Below are 20,991 nucleotides of genomic sequence, written 5' to 3'. Positions count from 1 at the left end.
ACATTAGTAGTTACACCATCTGAGCATACCTTACAGAGTGACTCAAAGCTGAAACATTGCCAATGGCTTTTCCTTTCTTTATGAACTGCAGAGGCTCTTCCACAGTACTGAGAGACTACAAAGAATGCATGTCTTGCAGTAGCTAACAAGCTCACACAAAGTAAACAGTAACTTTTGGGATCATTGATTTTTGTATCATGGGAGGGAAGCGACAAGACCATAAGCAGATGTCAGAAGAGAAGGAGAGACTCTGCACCCTAAATATAGTGTGAGCCATAGCATGGAGTATTATTCGGCTTTACACTAATGTTAAAGCACAAAGAGGACTGGGTGGTACAGAGCAGAAGGAAAAACACAAATACATTCCTTTGGAAGACATGTAAATAAAGTCCATGGTATTTTGGAAGAATGACTTCCTATATGTCTTTGTGGTAGCCTGAATTTATCTAATTTTATTATCTTAATGATTAGGTGATGAACTTCTTCGTGTTGTCTGTAAGTCACTGCACAGGATTTGATGAAGAGCATTTAGCTACCATTGCCATTATTCTCTCCTCATATAATCATCAAAAATATATGGTCAATGAATGATTGCACTGTGTATGTGTGCAGTAACAATATTCCCCTTTTTCTCTTCGAAATGTGTGCACTTGTAATTTTAATAGAACACTTTCATTATACACAATGCTTTCTTTTAATGGCTGACAATGAGGTTTGGATCTATCTGTGAAACTAAACAAACCAATGGTATACTGTTAGTCATCAAACCTCCCATGTCCCTTCTGTCAATCCTATTTTCTTAAGAATCCATGTCTAGCAAAAAATTTAAGAATGGGTTGGCTGAGAAACTTCGAAGAAGCCGGTCTTTATATGAGTTTCATTTTCTAAGAAATCTTCCAGTGAATCATAACTTAACTAACACTAATGATTGATTCCATATGCTGCAGAACAGTAATAGAACATCTTTTTTGCCTGTTATAATGATTACTTTTTACTCAGTCTATTGTTTTCATTCTTCAATTGGTTCAGTATTTTATTAGGGAGAAACTTTAAATTCAAGCTGTAATATCAAGAGGATAGTAAATTATTACTTAAGTGAGAAATTAAGGAGAGATAAATAAAAGTTTCACTCTTAAACTAATTGGACATTGTAATCTTTTGTGTTTATTGATATTATAGCAGCTTTTAATGCTGTAGACTGCCTCTCTTCTTCTAATCTAGTCATCGCTCACTGGTTCATATGCTAAGTATGGATGAGTTGTCTTGCCTCAGACATAATTATGTATAGTTTGTAACTACTTCGTAAATGCTTATCCTCATGTAACTACTGCCAAACACAACATTTGCCAGAATTTTGGTACTGTATATCGAGAACTGTGTTGTAACAAGGTATTCTACAAAAGAAACAACTAATTTACATAGATCTTAAAAGAGTCGTAAAAAATAAACATTAGTTTCAAAGTCTAAATAATATGTAAATTATTACAAATAATGTCAATGAAAAAGTTTCTGCTCCAAAGCAGGAAAATGCATCACAGCTTACAATTCAAATGTATGCACTGGTATACTTAAACTGTTTATTATTTTCCTACACTTTCCAGACACAAAATTCTGAGAAATTTAAAATTTTTCAGTGCGAGTTCCTTCAAGTTTTATAGTAACTAGCTCTGTTTTCTACTTCATCTTTGGTTGGTAAAATAAATACTGATGGAACTCTCAATCAAGCCACTCTGAGCTGCTGCAAATTCCATACTTAGAAAAATGGAAATGTTTAAATTAGTCTATACTAGTGACTATCTATAATTATCTTCAATAACATCAGTTATAGTGTATTTATGCCCACACATACGTAAAGTTTCCACTTTTGTCAGTAATTCTAAGGTGTTACAAGTATTGTGTTTATTTTCACCATCAAATCAACTAACTTACTATGCAGTTAATATGTTTTTGTGAAGCTAACGGAGCTAGAGATGATAATTAATTTATTGGGTGGAAAATAAAAGGGTAAATGTGGTGTAAATTGCATGTATACACATTTTGATTCTTCACTAAATATGTAAAAGTACTAGAGTATCAGTAATTTAATAATGGTTTTGTTTTTCAGAACTGCGTTTTCTGGCTGAGTGTGGGCGATTCTGGAAGTAATGTCTTGTCTCATGTGAATCACCTTTTGTGCAAGTTGCAAGCTACAGGGAGAGTATTTCCTGATGAATTTCAGAGGCAGGAACTTATGAATCTGACTTGGTTCCGAGAAACACTTAAACGATACTACACAGATAAAGATTTAAGAGAAGGTCTTCTTATATTAGATGATGTTGCCTCAAGTGATGTCATTGATGCATTTGACATTGGCTGTAAAATACTTGTTACAACGAAGGATCTTGAAGTGATGAAAAAAGTGCGAGGAAGGATAAGCAAAACTATTAAAGTAAGTGAATTGTGCTTGCATGTACTCATGCGAAGAATTGTTGATGAGACAAAAACTTAATTTAAAGGTTTTTCTAGTTAGGGGATATGATGCCCAATGAATAGGGAGGAAGAGTACTGAGACAGATTAGATTAATCAGGTTCCAGACCCTTGCAGAGACATAGTGTTGTAAGATGTTTATTCACATATACTTGAGCTTCAGAACATTCATTTGTTGAAATAATATTATTTTCAATAAAATATTGACTCTTGCTGCTGTATATAACAATTTGTTTCATTACTTGAGCAGAGTTCGTCTACAGCCTCTAATGAGCAGCCCTGTTTGCAGAAGATAAACATATTTTTAAAAATAATTACAAAGCAGTGTAGTAAATTGTCTTTGTTAAGAAGTACAAAAGACAAAACATAAGAAAATAATTACAAACCAGTGCCACGTATCATCATATCAATAAATACTTGGAGCTCACTTCACATGTACACGCAACATATGCCCATGTAACTGGCTGATGTTTACAATATACTAAATTCCCATTATCAGTATGTGCCACATGACTGCTGAACAACTGCATAGCAAAGAACTTGTGTAAATGTTAGAAAGATCATATACAGCATCAAGCAAAATAGTATGACAATAGTGTATTGACTCAACAGCCAAACTTCACTGAAAAGGCGGGATGGTTGTTGCCTAGTAGCACTCTTCCTACCATTTTTGTAGCTATTATGAATTGATCCAGTGAGTATCATGCTTTTTGTGACTAAAGCCAATTTAGAAATAGTAATTCCGTAATTACTACATGATGTTTGTTATAGGTAATTTGATTTAAATCAAAACCCTCTACTCCTGATAGGCATACAATATTGCTGTGGATGAATAACTGATGGAGAACATAGTCATTGAAAATGAAACCAAAAAGACAAAATCACAGTCCAAGAACAACTGAAAATGTTGTTATGAGTGCACGAGGAAAAAAAGGGACCACTTGGTGGATTTATAATTTTCAAGTTACTATGATTACTTTCTTTGTTGATATATCAGAAATAAAACTAGAAATTGAATTTTAATTTGACACATTAGGCTATGAAATACTCTTGTTCCTGCCAATCAAAATTTGTCAGATTATTCTTCTCAACCCTGTATGTGGATGTGAAACAATGTGAGAAGCACACAGCCACATATATTGGAAATTCTCTGTTGTGTTCGTGACAGATTGTTGTGTACTACACAAATAAAAAAGAGTTTTGCATCACGCCGGTTCCCAGAACTCCTGAATATAGACGTTGACTGTGGATACTGTATCACAGAGACAGTCCCTTTGACTGTTTAGAGATGTCACTAAACCCACCCAAAGATGTAAAGAACCATGCATGAGCAGTGCCTATTAGACAGAGGGGGTCCAACAGCCGATCAGTTCCAGTGATTCTACAAGGAAGGAGGTACACAGCTCGTGTTGTCTGTAGTTCAACTATGCCTAGATGGTCAATACCACGGTTCAGTCTGCATTGTTCCTTTGTGGCAGGAAGGGCTCTCAACAAGGGAAGTGTCCAGGTGTCTTGGTTGGAGTGAAGCAAAGCGATGTTGTTCAGACATGGAGGAAATACAGAGAGACAGGAACTGTCAATGACATGCGTCACTCAGGCCACCCAAAGGCTACTACTGCAGTGGATGACCACTACCTACGGATTATGGCTGGTTCCCTGCTGTTTTGGGGAGACATTACGTGGGGCCGACATACGCCGCTGATGGTCATGGAAGGCACTGTAATGTCTGTATGACATGTGAATTCCATCCTCTGGCCGATCGTGCAACCATATCAATAGCATATTGATGAGGCATTCATCTTCATGGACGACAATTTGCGCCCCCATCATGCACATCTTGTGAATGACTTCCTTCAGGATAGCGACATAGCTCAACTAGAGTGTCCAGCATGTCCTCCAGACATGAACCCTATCGAAGATGCCTGGAATAGATTGAAAAGGGCTGTTTATGGATGACGTGACCCACCAACCACTCTGAGGGAGCTGCACTGAGTCACCATTAAGGAGTGGGACAATCTGAACCAACAGTGCCGTGATGACTTGTCGATAGTATACCATGATGAGTACAGGCATGCAAGAGGATGTGCTACTGTGTATTAGAAATACCGGTGTGTACAGCAATCTGGACCACCACCTCTGAAGGTCTCGCTGTGTGGTGGTACAACATGAAATGTGTGGTTTTCATGAGCAATAAAAAGGTCGGAAACGATGTTTATGTTGAGCTCTATTCCAATTTTCTGTACAGACCTCGGAACCGAGGTGATGTAAAACTTTTTTTGATATGTGTATGTACCACCTGTCAGCATTACAGTAAGTTTTCTCTGTCAGCTAGTCTGCGTTGTATCTTAGATACATTCATCTGCCATATAATTAAACATATGTCACACAGGTAACAGAACAGTAATAAAACTCTCAATAAACTACTTGTTAGGTGACTCTGATCACTCTCTGAAAAAATTCCCCGTATGCTTGATGTATGTATGCAAATTTCTTTTCCTTCAGGAATGCTGTATTAAAAACAAATCAATTGTATGTTAACTAGGTAAGAACTGTTATACCATTGGCTGCATGTCCTTATTCTTTTAAATGGCATCTAAAGGCAGGTGTGTTTGAGTCACTAATATGTATATGTTTGTGACACTTTGTCTTGAAATATATTTTAATTCTGATTTCTGAAATGCACAGTGGTTCTTATCTGACACCTGTTCCCAATACGGAGAACCATGAACTTACTTTGTCCAGTGTTCCCATCTACAGAATATTCTCGGTGTGCTAACAGACTTATGCAAATAGTTTACTGAGACTTTTATTAATGCCTTAGTTAATGTGTGCCACAAAAAAGGGCATATAGATGTTTCTTCAGCTTTTGGGGAGACTATTTGGTAGTAATCCTCCATTATGTAATTGTATCATAGCCAAGCCATCCAGCCTGCCATCCAGTACATGTTGATGTGCAGCGTAGTTAGGTGTTACTCTAGCCATTTCTTCGCTTTCTTTTCAATTCCCATCAAGCTGTCTGATTAGATTCTATGCAATTTTACTTCTATGTGAGATGGCCATCTCCTCCAAGGTTTCAAGCCATTTCTTTTGCCTTGTTTCACTTAGTGCTTTCATAAGAGTTGTGCCACAAGCTATTGTCTCATCACTAGGGTCGTTTGAGTACAGTTCTTCATATTTCACTAAGATGTTTTTGGTGCCCCCAGTGAGTCCTGTTATGAAGTTCTCTCCATAGCCTCCTGGCATGTGCTTTTTTGACATTTTACATAACACTTGTACAGTGTGTAGTTCTCGGGTACAGAATTTATGTTGTTGATTTCTTGAACCAAAGTTGCCAGAACTGTATTTTCATTGATACATGATTGGTTTTTAATTATTTCTACTTTTGCATAACATTTAACTGTTTCTTTCAGTTGATGAAAGCAGTGATGTGTAGTGCTGAGATATTCAATTTGTTTTTAAATTGTGATGCTTTCAGCTGAGGAAGATGTTGTTCTAGTTGAACAAGTCTTTTGACAAGGCAATAAAAATGTGGATTTAGTGCAGGAGGCATTTGCTGAATGATTCTCAAGAACAGCTGCACCTCATTGTGATGCAGTTCATTGACTTCCTGAGAAGTTTGGGTAGACAGGGTTAGTGTTAGATGCCATATGAACTGTAACATAAGTTATTTTGATATTTCTGACTATGCAGCAGAGCTCAGCTGTTAAATCCAGCCTAGTTGTCAAGTTTGGGATATCTAGGAAACCTGCTTTCTCAAATTGCTAGACTACAATCAAACAAATCATATTAATGAGTTTTATTACAAAAGGAAAAGATTACAATACTTAACTCTTGTCAATTACACAGATGTGTGAGCAAGCAAAGGGCGACATATAAAATAAGCAATTGTCTTCAGTATAAACAATCCTAAGTCACTGTTATACAAGTGCCTAATCTTGAAGCTACTATTCGACCAGACTGCAACCAGTTGGGCGTGGCGCTTATGTCCTCTTCTCATAGGGGCATAGGAGCCGCTGCTGTCGCAATGTCTCCTGGAGAGGGGTCAATGAGCGTGACATCTTCTCACAGCCATCTCTTCTCTGTCATTCCCGACTGGCATGCCAGCAGTTGACTTTGTCGTAGCAACAGCAAAATCATTGTGCAAGTTGCCACACATCAAGTTTGCAACCATGCGTAAAGGAGTTAGGCAGACATTGAAGTTGTTCCCATATAAAGTGAAAACAGCCCAAGAATTGAAAGATGTGGATCATAGAAAGCAAATCCTTTGCTGCAAATGATTTAAATCTTTTGTTAAGAGGAATTCCATGATATTCGTGATATCACCTTTTATACAGACAATGTCTGGTTCCACCTTTCTGCTTGTTTTAACGCACAAAACCCATGGTTGTAGTCAATGAAGAATCCACGTGCTTTGCTTGAAACTCCAGTGCATGATACTGGAATGTGGGTAGCAATATCCAGACTGCGCGATATGGACTGGTCAAGCATTGTTTTCCATTTTATCTGGTACACTGCTAGTATACTAAAAAAGAGAGTGAGTGGGAGTTTGTGGCTGTTGATGAATAATTTTTTGAAAGTAATTTAATAATTTTAATAATGATGCATGATAAAATAATAATAATTTTAACCATAAATTTAATAACTGTGTGACAACATTTATGGAAGTTTTATTGTATACTGCTCGTGCATTAGTTATTACTTATCAATTATCCCAGTACACTATATTATTTATTCAGCACTGATAGTCTAGTACTGTGTTCCACAGGAATTTAATTTTAGGGGTGCTGTTGATATGTGATTCTGCGAAACTGATTTTGGTGTTGTAGTGACATTATGATTATTTTGTTTGTTTGGGGTACAGTTGATTGTATAAAGATTCTAACATTTGGTTACCCATATACAGTAAAAAATAAAAAATGTGTGAACACACTTTATCTGTAGGGCACAAGTCCAATTTCTGCAGTTTCATTTGTGGAAGAAGAGTGATAGTCCCACTGTAGGCCAGGGCTGAGATAGATGGGGTTAAATGGACAAGCACTCTTTCAACATACCCTCAGTTGGCTATGGCATGGAGCAGAATAGTTTCCCTTCTGCCACAAGTGAATCGGTGTGCGGGTAGTACAAATATTATGTCGAAACTGCAGAAATGGTACTTGTAACTCTTTACGTCTCAGATATAGAACTGAACTCAGTTTTTCAATCATTTGCTTTTGTGATAGTTACGTCCCCTGTTTTTACAGGGGATGTAACTAAGCACCTATGTTGTCTGATTGCCTCTCAGCATCCCAAAACATTTATATGGAGATCAGTGCTCCCAGCAATGTAATTGTTTTATTAAAACAATAATTTTATAGAATTAGCCTGATGAATGTGCAGTGTAAGAAACAGTAGAACATAAATACTCCACTCTAAGCTGGCTTTCAGTGATCAATAGTATAGGTGGGTTAAAAAGACGTTGTAGCACTCTGTTGTAACTTTTCTGTATAAGATAACAGGAGTTCCAAACCCTCTCCACTAGAAACAGGACACACTTCAGTACTTCTGCTTGTAAATTGACTGTAGACACTCATGAACCAGTGAACTGTTCCATGGCCCAGTGGGATCACTACACATTACATGTAGCAGGATGTACAATTCTTAATGTTACTCATTAGCTCTGTAGTTACGAATATCAAATTTTCTCACTTTTCACCAAAAAGTGTTACGGTAAACTTCTATACACTGTAGTATTTCTTTGTAATAGCGTAAATGGATGATAACAATTTATAAACAAATCTTTTGTGTCTGAATGAGATGGTGCAGTTAACTTGTATTTGGGAGAAGTGAGGTTCAAATTTGTGTCTCGTCATTACTTATTTATGTTTTTGTTGTTTTCTCTAAATCATTTCTGACAAATTTCAGGACAGTAACACCATGGCTGATTCATGCAGTCATCCTTATCCTACTAAGGAGGTGCTTTGTCACTAATGAGCTCACTGTCAGCAAGACCTTAATCTCTGAACTTCCTTTCAAAATGGTTTTTGGCATTCATTCCTTTCTCAAAGTCAAAAAGTGTGGCTGGCTTCTTGGGTTATTAACATCCCATAAAATGTTTCCAGTTCAGTGTGTTGCAACAGTTGCCATGAATATGTTGAGCAGGCAAAAGTCTCCCATTACTCATTTGACTCTAAAGTATATTAAAATATTGTGAATCTGTGATCTGAACAAGACAACCAATCTGTTTCTCATGCTGCCTTTTTGTGCAGTCACTACCTGTTTGCTCCACATGATTGGTGATTTCACTATTTTTTAGATATTATTTGTTGTCATCAAGATAATTTTGTTCACATAGTTTATATTGCTGTAGACAATGTTCCCTCATCTTTGTATATTTTTAACCTTGTATTTACTAATCTCTCTCTCTCTCTCTCTCTCTCTCTCTCTCTCTCTCTCTCTCTCTCTCACTCACACACACACACACACACACACACACACACACACACACACACACACACACACACATCATTAAACACAATGTATCATGTAAAATTGTTCAAAAATACTCATTTTCACTGCAGTAACTTCATTACTAAATCAGTCATTATTGCAAACTTTCTTCAAATGTGTATTCTGTTTGTTACAGAATACATTACAGAATTGTCTTGCTGGATATCATTTGCATCGCTTTCTGTGCCAGAACACAATTCTGGGTGGTAGTGGTCATAGAAGCAACCGAAATACAAATTCGTAGAACACCACACACATTTAATTAATGCATGATTAACAGGTCTGCTGGTGTTCTTGTTAGTGGTAAGACACTATACTTATCTTTGGGTGGACTGAGGCTCAAATCTGCTTCCTGCCATCAAGATTTACACTTTGTGATTTCCTTAAATAATTCAAGTCAAAGGTACAAATGACTCCTTGAAAAGCTTGTACTCCTTCTGCAATAACCTGGGTGGTACTGGAAGCTTTAAACACTATTCTTTCTTCCTATATGAAATGTACAGTGGAAGCAGTGGAACAGTTTACTTTGAATGGTGATGCTCTAAATTTATCTGACAGGGTTTATAGAAAATATTGCATTTCTTAAAACAGTTCCCATATAAATTAGTTGAACATCTGTGCCACAATCAGTCTGTTATTATCCTAGCAGCACATCTTAAGACCTCCAAATACTGACACGGTTCTGTAGGATATGGTGCATTTGAGTCTTGTAGTTGTCCCTTTAACAGGCACACTACACTTTCCCAGTATCCTCTCACCAAATCTGAGTGTCCCATTCATCTTCCCTACTATTCATTTTGCCTGTTCATTCATATCACTTCATAGTAAACCCTCAAGGTATTTCGATGATTTGGCATTTTTAAGATGTTTACCACTCATTTTCTTACATTTATCTCATCAAGTACACAATATCATTGTGTATTTCCTTACAATTACCCAGGGAAGATACTTGACCATGGACAGTAGCACTGTAAGCAAACACTCTGAGTGTGCTGGTAATTTGTTTAGAACATTAGTGTTCCTGTTGCACTTCTTTGCAGAACAGCAATACCACTTTCTTTTATGTTGAAAATTTGCTGTCCAGGGTTATGTACTAGGTCCCTTCAGTCAAAAATTCTTGGAACCAGTCACATATATGAGAAGATAATTCATATGTTGGTATCTCGATTATTAGTTGGCAGTCTGTTCCAGTGTCTAATGTCCAGAAATGTAGGACAACAGAAACTACCTTTGCACATGCATCTAGTATTTACAAGATATTGTGTGTAAAAAAAATGAAACTGCATTTTACTCACTCACTCACTCACTCACTCACTCAGTCACTTACACTTTATTTATTTATTTTTGCAGGGGGGGGGGGGGGGGTATTTGGATCTCTCTTTTAATGTGTATGACCCATATTGAAAATTGTTCTTTTAGTATTACATGCTGTAAAGAGTCCTCTGCAATGAATTTGCTTTCTGGAATTATGTTGTTGTCTTCACTTTCTTTGCTTTTTAGAATTTTGTACCTCAGTTGGTAAAAATGGAATCGTTATAGAATCACTTTTTTGTCCATCTGACTTGTTGTTGTGGTCTTCAGTCCTGAGACTGGTTTGATGCAGCTCTCCATGCTACTCTATCCTGTGCAAGCTTCTTCATCTCCCAGAACCCACTGCAACCCACATCCTTCTGAATCTGCTTAGCGTAGTCATCTCTTGGTCTCTCTCTACGCCTTTACCCTTTATGCTGCCCCCCAATACTAAATTGGTGATCCCTTGATGCCTCAGAACATGTCCTGCCAACCGATCCCTTCTTCTGGTCAAGTTGTGCCCCTCGACTCTTATAACTGCCATCTGGTTTCTGTACAAATTGTAAATAGCCTTTTGCTCCCTGTATTTTACCCCTGCCACCTTTAGAATTTGAAAGAGAGTATTCCAGTCAACATTGTCAAAAGCTTTCTCTAAGTCTACAAATTCTAGAAATGTAGGTTTGCCTTTCCTTAATCTTTCTTCTATGATAAGTCGTAAGGTCAGTATTGCCTCACGTGTTCCAACATTTCTACAGAATCCAAACTGATCTTCCCCAAGGTCGGCTTCTACCAGTTTTTCCATTCGTCTGTAAAGAATTTGCGTTAGTATTTTGCAGCTGTGACTTATTAAACTGATAGTTCAGTAATTTTCACATCTGTCAACACCTGCTTTCTTTGCGATTGGAATTATTATATTATTCTTGAAGTCTGAGGCTATTTCTTCTGTATCATACATCTTGCTCACCAGATGGTAGAGTTTTGTCAGGACTGACTCTCCCAAGGCCGTCAGTAGTTCTAATGGAATGTTGTCTATTCCCCGGGCCTTGTTTCGACTCAGGTCTTTCAGTGCTCTGTCAAACTCTTTACGCAGTATTGTATCTCCCATTTCATCTTCATCTACATCCTCTTCCATTTCCATAATATTGTCCTCAAGTACTTCGCCCTTGTATAGACCCTCTATATACTCCTTCCACCTTTCTGCTTTCCCCTCTTTGCTTAGAACTGGGTTTCCATCTGAGCTCTTGATATTCATACAAGTGGCTCTCTTGTCTCCAAAGGTCTCTTTAATTTTCCTGTAGGCAGTATCTATCTTACCCCTAGTGAGATAAGCCTCTACATCCTTACATTTGTCCTCTAGCCATCCCTGCTTAGCCATTTTGCACTTCCTGTTGATCTCATTTTTGAGATGTTTGTATTCCTTTTTGCCTGCTTCATTTACTGCATTTTTATATTTTCTCCTTTCATCAATTAAATTCAATATTTCTTCTGTTACCCAAGGATTTCTACTAGCCCTAGTATTTTAACCTACTAGATCCTCTGCTGTGTTCACTACTTCATCCCTCAGAGCTACCCATTCGTCTTTTACTGTATTTCTTTCCCCCATTCATGTCGATTGTTCCCTTACGCTCCCCCTGAAACTCTGTACAACCTCTGGTTTAGTCAGTTTATCCAGGTCCCATCTCCTTAAATTCCCACCTTTTTGCAATTTCTTCAGTTTTAATCTACAGTTTATAACCAATAGATTGTGGTCAGAGTCCACATTTGCCCCTGGAAATGTCCTACAATTTAAAATCTGGTTCCTAAATCTCTGTCTTATCATTATACAATCTATCTGATACCTTTTAGTATCTCCAGGATTCTTCCATGTATACAACCTTCTTTTATGATTCTTGAACCAAGTGTTAGCTATGATTAAGTTATGCTCTGTGCAAAATTCGACCAGACGGCTTCCTCTTTCATTTCTTAACCCCAATCCATATTCACCTACTATGTTTCCTTGTCTTTCTTTTCCTACTGTCGAATTCCAGTCACCCATAACTATTAAATTTTCATCTCCCTTCACTACCTGAATAATTTCTTTTATCTCATCATACATTTCTTCAATTTCGTCATCTGCAGAGCTAGTTGGCTTATAAACTTCTACTACTGTAGTAGGCATGGGCTTCGTGTCTATCTTGGCCACTATAATACATTCACTATGCTATTTGTAGTAGCTTACCTGCACTCCTATTTTTTTATTCATTATTAAACCTACTCCTGCATTACCCCTATTTGATTTTGTGGTTATAACCCTGTATTCACCTGACCGGGAGTCTTGTTCCTCCTGCCACCGAACTTCACTAATTCCCAGTATATCTAACTTTAACCTATCCATTTCCTGTTTTAAATTTTCTAACCTACCTGCCCGATTAAGGTATCTGACATTCCACAGTCCGATCCGTAGAATGCCAGTTTTCTTTCTCCTGATAACGACGTCCTCCTCAGTAGTCCCCGCCCGGTGATCCGAATGGGGGACTATTTTACCTCCGGAATATTTTACCCAAGAGGACGTCATCATCATTTAACCATACAGTAAAGCCATGTGCCCTCGGGAAAAATTACGGCTGTAGTTTCCCCTTGCTTTCAGCCGTTTGCAGTACCACAACAGCAAGGCCGTTTTGGTTAGTGTTACAAGGCCAGATCAGTCAGTCATCCAGACTGTTGCCCCTGCAACTACTGAAAAGGCTGCTGCCCCTCTTCAGGAATCACACGTTTGTCTGGCCTCTCAACAGATACCCCTCCGTTGTGGTTGCACCTACGATACAGCTATCTGTATCGTTGAGGCACGCAAGCCTTCGCACCAACAGCAAGGTCCATGGTTCAGGGGGGGATGCATGTTTCCATAGCCACTGTTAATCTCAAACTGCTTTGTATTGTGCCACAAAGCCTGTGCTGCACAGTGAGCTGTCACAGACCAGGTGCAGTTGTTTGCCAGATGGAGGTAATGGCCACTGCATTGACAGAGCACCAAGTAGTTGTCTTAAATTTCCAATTCTACAATTTCTCTGGAACTATTAAGTGCATTTCCAAACCTATTTCTTTCATTTCTTTTTAATTTACTTCACTCGGTTTGAAATCAATCCTTGAACTTTGACTGAATAACTTGCATATGTATCTTTGTAGGAAACACTAATATATTTCACTAAAAGTACGAGAAAAAAACTCTGGAACATCCTCTTACAGGGGAACCTCCTCATCGCACCCCCCTCAGATTTAGTTATAAGTTGGCACAGTGGATAGTCCTTGAAAAACTGAACACAGATCAATCAAGAAAACAGGAAGAAGTTGTGTGTAACTATGAAAAAAATAAGCAAAATATACAAACTGAGTAGTCCATGCGCAAGATAGGCAACATCAAGGATAGTGAGAGCTCAGGAGTGCCATGGTCCCATGTTTAGCATGAGCAGCTGCGGAACGAGAGGTCCATGGTTCAAGTCTTCCCTCAAGTGAAAAGTTTAATTTTTTATTTTCAGACAATTATTATCTGTCCGTCCGTCCGTCTGATGCGAGGTAACTGCGCTGTAGTATGAGGACGCTACACCTAAACAAACATCGAAACACACGACGTCAGTCGACTACAGCACACGGAAGAGAGAGTATTCCTACTAACAAGGCTCCCTGGCTGGCAGTTGAGTGTTTGCTACTTTAGTCAAGAGTGCATTAAATATGTGAGATCTATTCCGTGGGCAGTATGAATCCAGCAAATATAGCTCGCGACTTCAATAACAAGGTCAATGAATAGTTTCCTAACTGTAAGGAATCGGAAAGTTCCTTAAGTGCTTGAACGATTGTCAAACATTTGTATGATTATTTCCTACATTTGTTGATAAACAGTATGTGTGGTGATGATGATATGTTGCTGATTGCTGCAGGGCTGTATGTACCAGATGATGAGATTGTTGATGATCTTTACAAAGAACACGAAGAGGAAATAATGCAACTTCAATCTGATAGTATTTCTTTGGGTTACATGAAGGAAATGCTCCAATACAGGTTACTGTCCAAACCAATTAAAAGACGCAAATATAGATTATGGAGTGAAGTAACAAATAAATTTAAGAAATTTAAAGGGATGGAAGAAAAAAGCACACTTAAATATTGCAAAGAAGTCAGGGAGCGAGGTGGAACCCGAAGACAGAAGTTCAGTGAACTAGAAAACCATGTATACCGACAATTTATTAAAGCCAGAAATGAATTAAGTGCAGTGCATGATACAGACCTACAGATTTGGGGGTTGCATTACGCTAAATAAATCGGCCTTGACTTCCAAGGCTTCATCTCATTGGCTTGTCACGTTCCAAAGAAAATACAAAATTATGAGCAGGAAGATTACGAAATATGGAAGCAAGAACTACACGAATAAACTGGAAGATCTTTTTAGAGTGTTCCAAGACGTCTGTTACAGAAACTTATGTCAGATTCCAACAGTATGAAGACCCATATATTATCAACACAGATCAGTCCGGTTTTAACTATGAAATGAAATTGACCCGACCTGCTGCATGCCACTTCACATAGTTATACCATACAATATGCTCTGAACAAAGCAGGATTTCTTTTACCTACATTTTATTTATGTTTGCAGGAAAAAAATGGTGTATTTGGACCGCAAGTTCAGCAACAGGTGAATAGGGTACTTGCGCAAATGCTGAATGTCATTGTGAATTGCAGTGCATCAGGAAAAATTGAGAAAAGACTAGTGAAAGACTTTAATGAACGTGTGATTGTTCCTCACGCGGACAAAGATTTTGCCTTACTCCTTGACAGCTATACAGGACAGAAGGATCAGGCATTGTACAATTTTAGTGTGGGAGTAGACGTGATTACCATTCCTCCAGCTTGTACACCTCTTGTGCAACCGTTAGGTGTGTTTGGTTTTCGGCAAGTGAAATACTTTGTGAAAAGATTCTATGATTTTGCGAAGCTGCACAGGTACACAGAGCAGTATTGTTTACGTGATTGTGTGTCAATTATCAAAGTTCAGGCACTCACACATAATCAACTTTGCTCTCCAAAATTCCAGAACATGTTCAGATTTGTTTGGACAGTGTACACACAGAAAAATTTGAAAACGTTAAAAACATATGTTTTGACAGACCACAGGGAAAACTGTGCGACTGTGAAACTGTTGCATTCATTTGTTGCAGTTTATGTGACAAACTCTTATGTTTTCATCACTTTTTTGGGAGTGATTATCACATCCACAAGAAAACCTAAATCGGGCAATGTAGAAAAATCTTTTTACCCATTCGCCAAGTGTACAAATTAGGTTGGTCGACAACATATTCCTGTCATGTGACGCACATGCCATCACCAGTGTTGTATAGAATATATCAGACGTGTTTTCCGGTGGAGGAATCGGTTGACCTATGACCTTGCGATCAAATGTTTTCGGTTCTCATTGAAGAGGCACGTCCTTTTGTCTACTATCACACGGTTTTGCGGTGCGGTCTCAAAACACAGACACTAAACTTATTACAGTGAACAGAGATGTCAATGAACAAATGGACAGATCATAACTTTGCAAAAATAAAGAATGTAAACTTTTCACTCGCTGGAAGACTTGAACCAAGGACCTCTCATTCCACAGCTGCTCACGCTAACCTCAGGACCACGGCGCTCCTGAGCTCACACTATCCTTGATGTTGCTTATCTTACACATGGACTACTCAGTTTGTATATTTTGCTTATTTTTTCATAGTTCCACACATCTTCTTCCTGTTTTCTCGATTGATCTGTGTTTAGTTTTTCAAGGCCTATCTGCTGTGCCAACTTATAACTAAATCTGAGGGCAGTGCGATGGGGAGGTTCCCTTGTTAGATTAAAACTGTGTGTTTGACTGTGATTTGAACCTGGGATCTCTGCTTTCGGCAGGTAAGTGCTCTACCTGCTGAGAGCTATCCAAGCACAATTGACAACATACCCTCACTGCTTTACTTCTGCTAGTACCTGTCTTCTACCTTACAAACTTGACAGAAGCTTACTGCATACCTTGCACGACTAGCACTTCTGGACGGAAAAATATTGGGGAGATACGGTTCAGCCACAGCTTAGAGAATAGTTTCCAAAATGAATTTTCACTTTCCTGCTCTTCTAACTCAAATTCATCCTCACAGAGAGAGGAAACATATTAAGTAATATTGTTACAATTCTAGCTATTTATTTCCACTGGAAAACTTGCTGTTTGTATATCAGCTGTTGATCACAAAAAAGTAAAATAAGTACCATCATACTCTGCAGAAACATTTTGACACTTGAATTTTTGTAAAGAAAGAAGCATATTTTTTGTAAGAAAGTTCTTGTGTAGTGTGAATACTTTAGGGTTGATGGAGATCAGTCACCAAAAAGCAGCAGCATTGACTTTTCAGATAGGTAAAGGGACTGGAGTGGGTGGCTAGCAGCTCAGAGGGAGGCCGGTTGGCTTGCTAGAAATGTGGGAGGGAAGGGTGTCAGGTATAGTAGTAGTGATCAGTGGGAATCAGCACAAGTTGATGGGCAACACGGGGATGCGAATTGTGGTGGGACGACAGGACGGAGGAAGCATAACCGTTGGGTGGTGGTTTGGTGAACTGGGCAGGTCTTGGGGATATGGCCCCTGTGACAAGAGAGTGGGAGAAGTGTAGGGATGGACTAGGATGTTGTGTAAGTTGGGTGAGCAATCACATTAGGAGGGGAAAGAAGGATCTTGGGTAGGATGCCCATTTTTAGTGGAGAGGTTAAAAACAGTGTTTTGGGTTTGCTTGGGTTGGGTTCTGGGTAAATGGTACGATAACCAGTAATATTGGTAGGGATAGATACAAAAATGGATGTGTAAGATAGAAAATGGGAGCTGATGACAACTCTCTCTCTCTCTCTCTCTCTCTCTATCTCTATCTATCTATCTATCTATCTCTCCATCTAGCACTACCCCCACCACAACCAGCCCACTGCCGCAAAGTAGCAATGGCACTGATAGTCTGGCCAGCACCATGTTAGTTTGTGTGTGTGTGTGTGTGTGTGTGTGTGTGTGTGTGTGTGTGTGTGTGTGTGTGTGTGTGTGCAAAGCTGGTAAGTTTTCCTTCTTTTGTGTGTGCCTATCAACAACTCAATGCTTGTGCTTTTCAGTTAGGGATGACTTTTAATCCTAATGTAGAAACATAATTTTGTAGTGCAAGATGCTAGAATCACATCATCATGCATGGCAAGCCAAAACAATATTAAAAAAAGATATCAAACAATCAAAAGTCCAGCTTGGAATATCAACAACTATGAAAAGGATAAGTTTCTACTCACCATAAAGATGACACATTGAGTTACAGTTAGGCACAGTGAAAAGACTGTTACAACTAAACTTTTGGCCATAGCCTTTCTCTAGGAAAGGAAAAAATGCACACACATTCGCACAAGCAAGCACACCTCATACACACATGAACAATATCTCAGGCTGCTCCGACCAGGTCAGAGTGGCAAGAGACAGTGGTCATGTGTGAGAGGTATGCTTGCTTGTGTGATTGTGGTTTTTTTTTTTCGTTTTCTGGAGAAGGCTTTGAACAAAAGCTTATTGTATAACAGTCTTTTTGTTGTGCCTGTCTGCAATTCAACCTGATTAAAAAAAGATATGCAAGAGAAAATTGATGAAATGCTAATAAAAATTTTTGAATAAATCAGCCACCAAAAATTCAAATGAAACAACTAAATGTGCCCATCTCCATTAGTTTCGTAAATAAATTTGCAAAATTACAAAGATTGCTGACAGGTTAGATTACTTAAGTATGTTAGTTCTAGAAATGGTCCCTGTGCTGACTGTTTGCAGAGTGCCTGTTTCATGACTACTCCGTGAGTAAAAGCAGTTTGAGGCTTAGTATGTCACATATAGTGTTGGGTGTAGCTTGTGAAGCTTGCAGTGCTCTTCTGATAGTTTGATCTTTCATTTTTGTGTGCATTCAAAATCTGAAGTCCAAGAAAATTGTTAGGATAATGTCTGACTTTGTTCAGTAGTTCAATAGCAGTGGTATTCAGGGTGACAGATGTGCTGTAATGTGCAGTATTTGTAATGTCTCAAATGCAGTTGATAAAATGTACCAACAAAATTGTGTTCAGCAGCATGTGAAAGCACACCAAAAATAAGTAACCACAGTGTGGCTGCAGTTGTCTGTGATACAGAAATTTACTTGTGAGGCACTGGTATATTCAAGCTCAAAAAGTATAAATGAATTTTTAACACACAGTACCAGCTTTCTAGCATGTGGCAGTTCCCTTTCCGAGCTTAACAATCCCACTATGAAATCTTACCTAGAAATCAAATGAGTAGTAGCTGATGACCCAGTGACTACTGACTACTTACAGCTAGAATTGATACAAATTGAATATTTTAGTGGGAGCTCTGAATGAATGGAGAACAAGTTAATGTGCTTTCTTGAGATAACAAACAATGCCACTGTGATGCAAAATTTCAACTACACACATTTTGTGACATGATGGGGTACAATATGATTTGGTATGGCTAGTGTTTACAGATCAAGCTTCTTACATTTTACTTGTATGTTCCTATCTCATCTATCTTCTGTAACTTAAAAACATGTGACTTGCATTATGCCCGCTATTCATAGAGTTTGTGAGACATTGAAAGAGGAATATTCATATGTTTACAGATTTGTATCTTGTCTCAATAAAATTTAAAAAATACTCTGAACAGAACATAGAAATATGTACAAATTATAGGACTTCCTTTATCACATTCCCCCATCATCACTAGATGGATTACTTGTTTGAAAGATGCAGTGTTTATATGTAATAATTTTCAGACTATATGTAGATTTTTAAAAGTGTCAGATAATTCCACACATGTAAGAAAGACTACAGAGCTATCAGGTAAATGAGAACTCAAAGACATCATACATAAAAATTCCTTACTCAAAGCAGGCATGAAAAACAGGAGGAGTAATGTTTTGAAAAAAAAAAAAGCAAAGTTGATCATTTTATCAGATATGAATGATATGTCTGAAGGTACTGGGAAACATAAGCTTGACAAAAACCCTATAAAAAACACAGATATGTAGAAAATGACAATGAACAAGAATACCGGTTACAATTGAAAAACAATTTACCCAGCTCTTGTCTGTTGATTTTCTATTTGCAGTTGTTTGCCCAGTGACCACAGATGCAGTTTCTCTGTGCTCATCACTCTAAATGCTGTAACATTTGTGTCAATCAAAACAAAGTCTTGACAATGAACATTAGCATTTTGTTTCCTTCAAACTCATACCAGTCTTTGTTATCAAGATTGTTTGACGACTTGAGGTTTCACAGCATCCCACATGCTGAAATATAACTCAGTGCCTTTGGGAGACTTTGCAGATTCCCAGATTTTGACATAGTATTGTGTTGTAGATACCATTTGCTGAGGCACTTGTGGTAAAACTGTGGGTTGATGTTTATTCATCTTACTGAGAGGAAGTAAAACAAATTGAATGTTTCACACCAGACCTGTATTAATAGAGCACAGTTGTCTTTGAGCAGCACAAGCTTCTTTTTCTTTCTTTCTTTCTTTTCTCTTGTTTTCTTCTTTCTTTCTTTTTTTTCCAAAACATTTTCAGTTGTGTGAGAAACTGAATAATTCCCGTCATCCTAGCTCATCACAGTTAATGTAATTTATGCACATTTTTGAACACCAAAGGATTTCTAGCTTTAGTGAGAATCAACAGCTGTAGTTTCTCCAGTGGCGAAGAAAAAGGGTGTTCCTTTATCTTCGTGTGACAGAGTCACATAAATTTTACTTTTGACAAAAAACTTCTTTGTTCAGTTAACTAAATTACCTTCCTCATAATCATACAAGTCGCTGATGTCGCCCTAACCGCCGTCTGCTTCACGTCTGCTGTGCAGCGAGCTACCTTAATTTAAGTATTAACAGTATTTTTCTTACTTGTCACTTCTTCTTCCGTGTGTTTTTGCTTTTAGGAAGCTTTAATTGTCGAGTGCTATTAATAGTGTTCCACAGATTTCGTGTTTGTTTTGAATACAGTCAGAGAGAGTCCCTTTAGTCAGCCATAGTGCCAGTAGTGTCAGTGTCGCCCTAACCGCCGTCTGCTGTGCAGCGAGCTACCTTAATTTAAGTATTAACAGTATTTTTCTTACTTGTCACTTCTTCTTCCGTGTGTTTTTGCTTTTAGGAAGCTTTAATTGTCGAGTGCTATTAATAGTGTTCCATAGATTTCGTGTTTGTTTTGAATACAGTCAGAGAGTCCCTTTAGTCAGTCATAGTGCTAGTAGTGCTAGTGTTTGTTTTGAATACAGGTCAGAGACAGGTAGTGCTATTTTCATTGTTTTCTACAAGAAGTGGTTAGCAATCACAGTTTAGTCAATAATCAGCCGCCTTTAGTGAATTAGCAGTCTAGTTAAAAGTTGATTAAGTCTCTTCAGTAAATTGATTCCTTAGGATGGATAGGATGTGTGACTGCTGTGTACGGACGCAGGAGGAGCTGGCCACTCTTCGCGAACAGCTGAGCGTGTTGATGGCCGCGGTCAGCCGTCTTCAGGCTGCTGCCTCGGAGTGTAGCGGCAGTGGGGAGTCTGGTGCGTCGCAAGGTACACCCCAGGTGTTACATGCTTCACCCACTGTCCCTGCTGTCGAGACATCTTCGCGGGTACCGGGCGCGGTTGGGCCACCCTCTCCCCAAGGGGAGTGGCGGGTTCAGCAGCGTTCACGGCGCACGAGGCGGAGGGTCAATGTG

At 38.4% G+C, this 20,991-nt stretch overlaps 1 protein-coding gene across 2 annotated transcripts in view; it reads left to right on the top strand.

The window, feature by feature from the left end:
• Positions 1-20,991, top strand: part of LOC126297728 (apoptotic protease-activating factor 1) — a 257,592-nt gene that overhangs the window by 32,999 nt on the left and 203,602 nt on the right. For both annotated transcript variants that reach the window (XM_049988868.1, XM_049988869.1), the window contains one exon: positions 2,105-2,428. In XM_049988868.1, the coding sequence (XP_049844825.1) occupies positions 2,105-2,428 (324 nt within the window). The remainder of the gene's footprint in view (positions 1-2,104; positions 2,429-20,991) is intronic.

This window comes from Schistocerca gregaria, chromosome X (assembly GCF_023897955.1).
Source record: "Schistocerca gregaria isolate iqSchGreg1 chromosome X, iqSchGreg1.2, whole genome shotgun sequence".
NCBI lineage: Eukaryota > Metazoa > Arthropoda > Insecta > Orthoptera > Acrididae > Schistocerca > Schistocerca gregaria.
The sequence above is the reverse complement of the archived record's forward strand: the minus strand, read 5'-3'. Positions and strand labels throughout refer to the sequence as shown.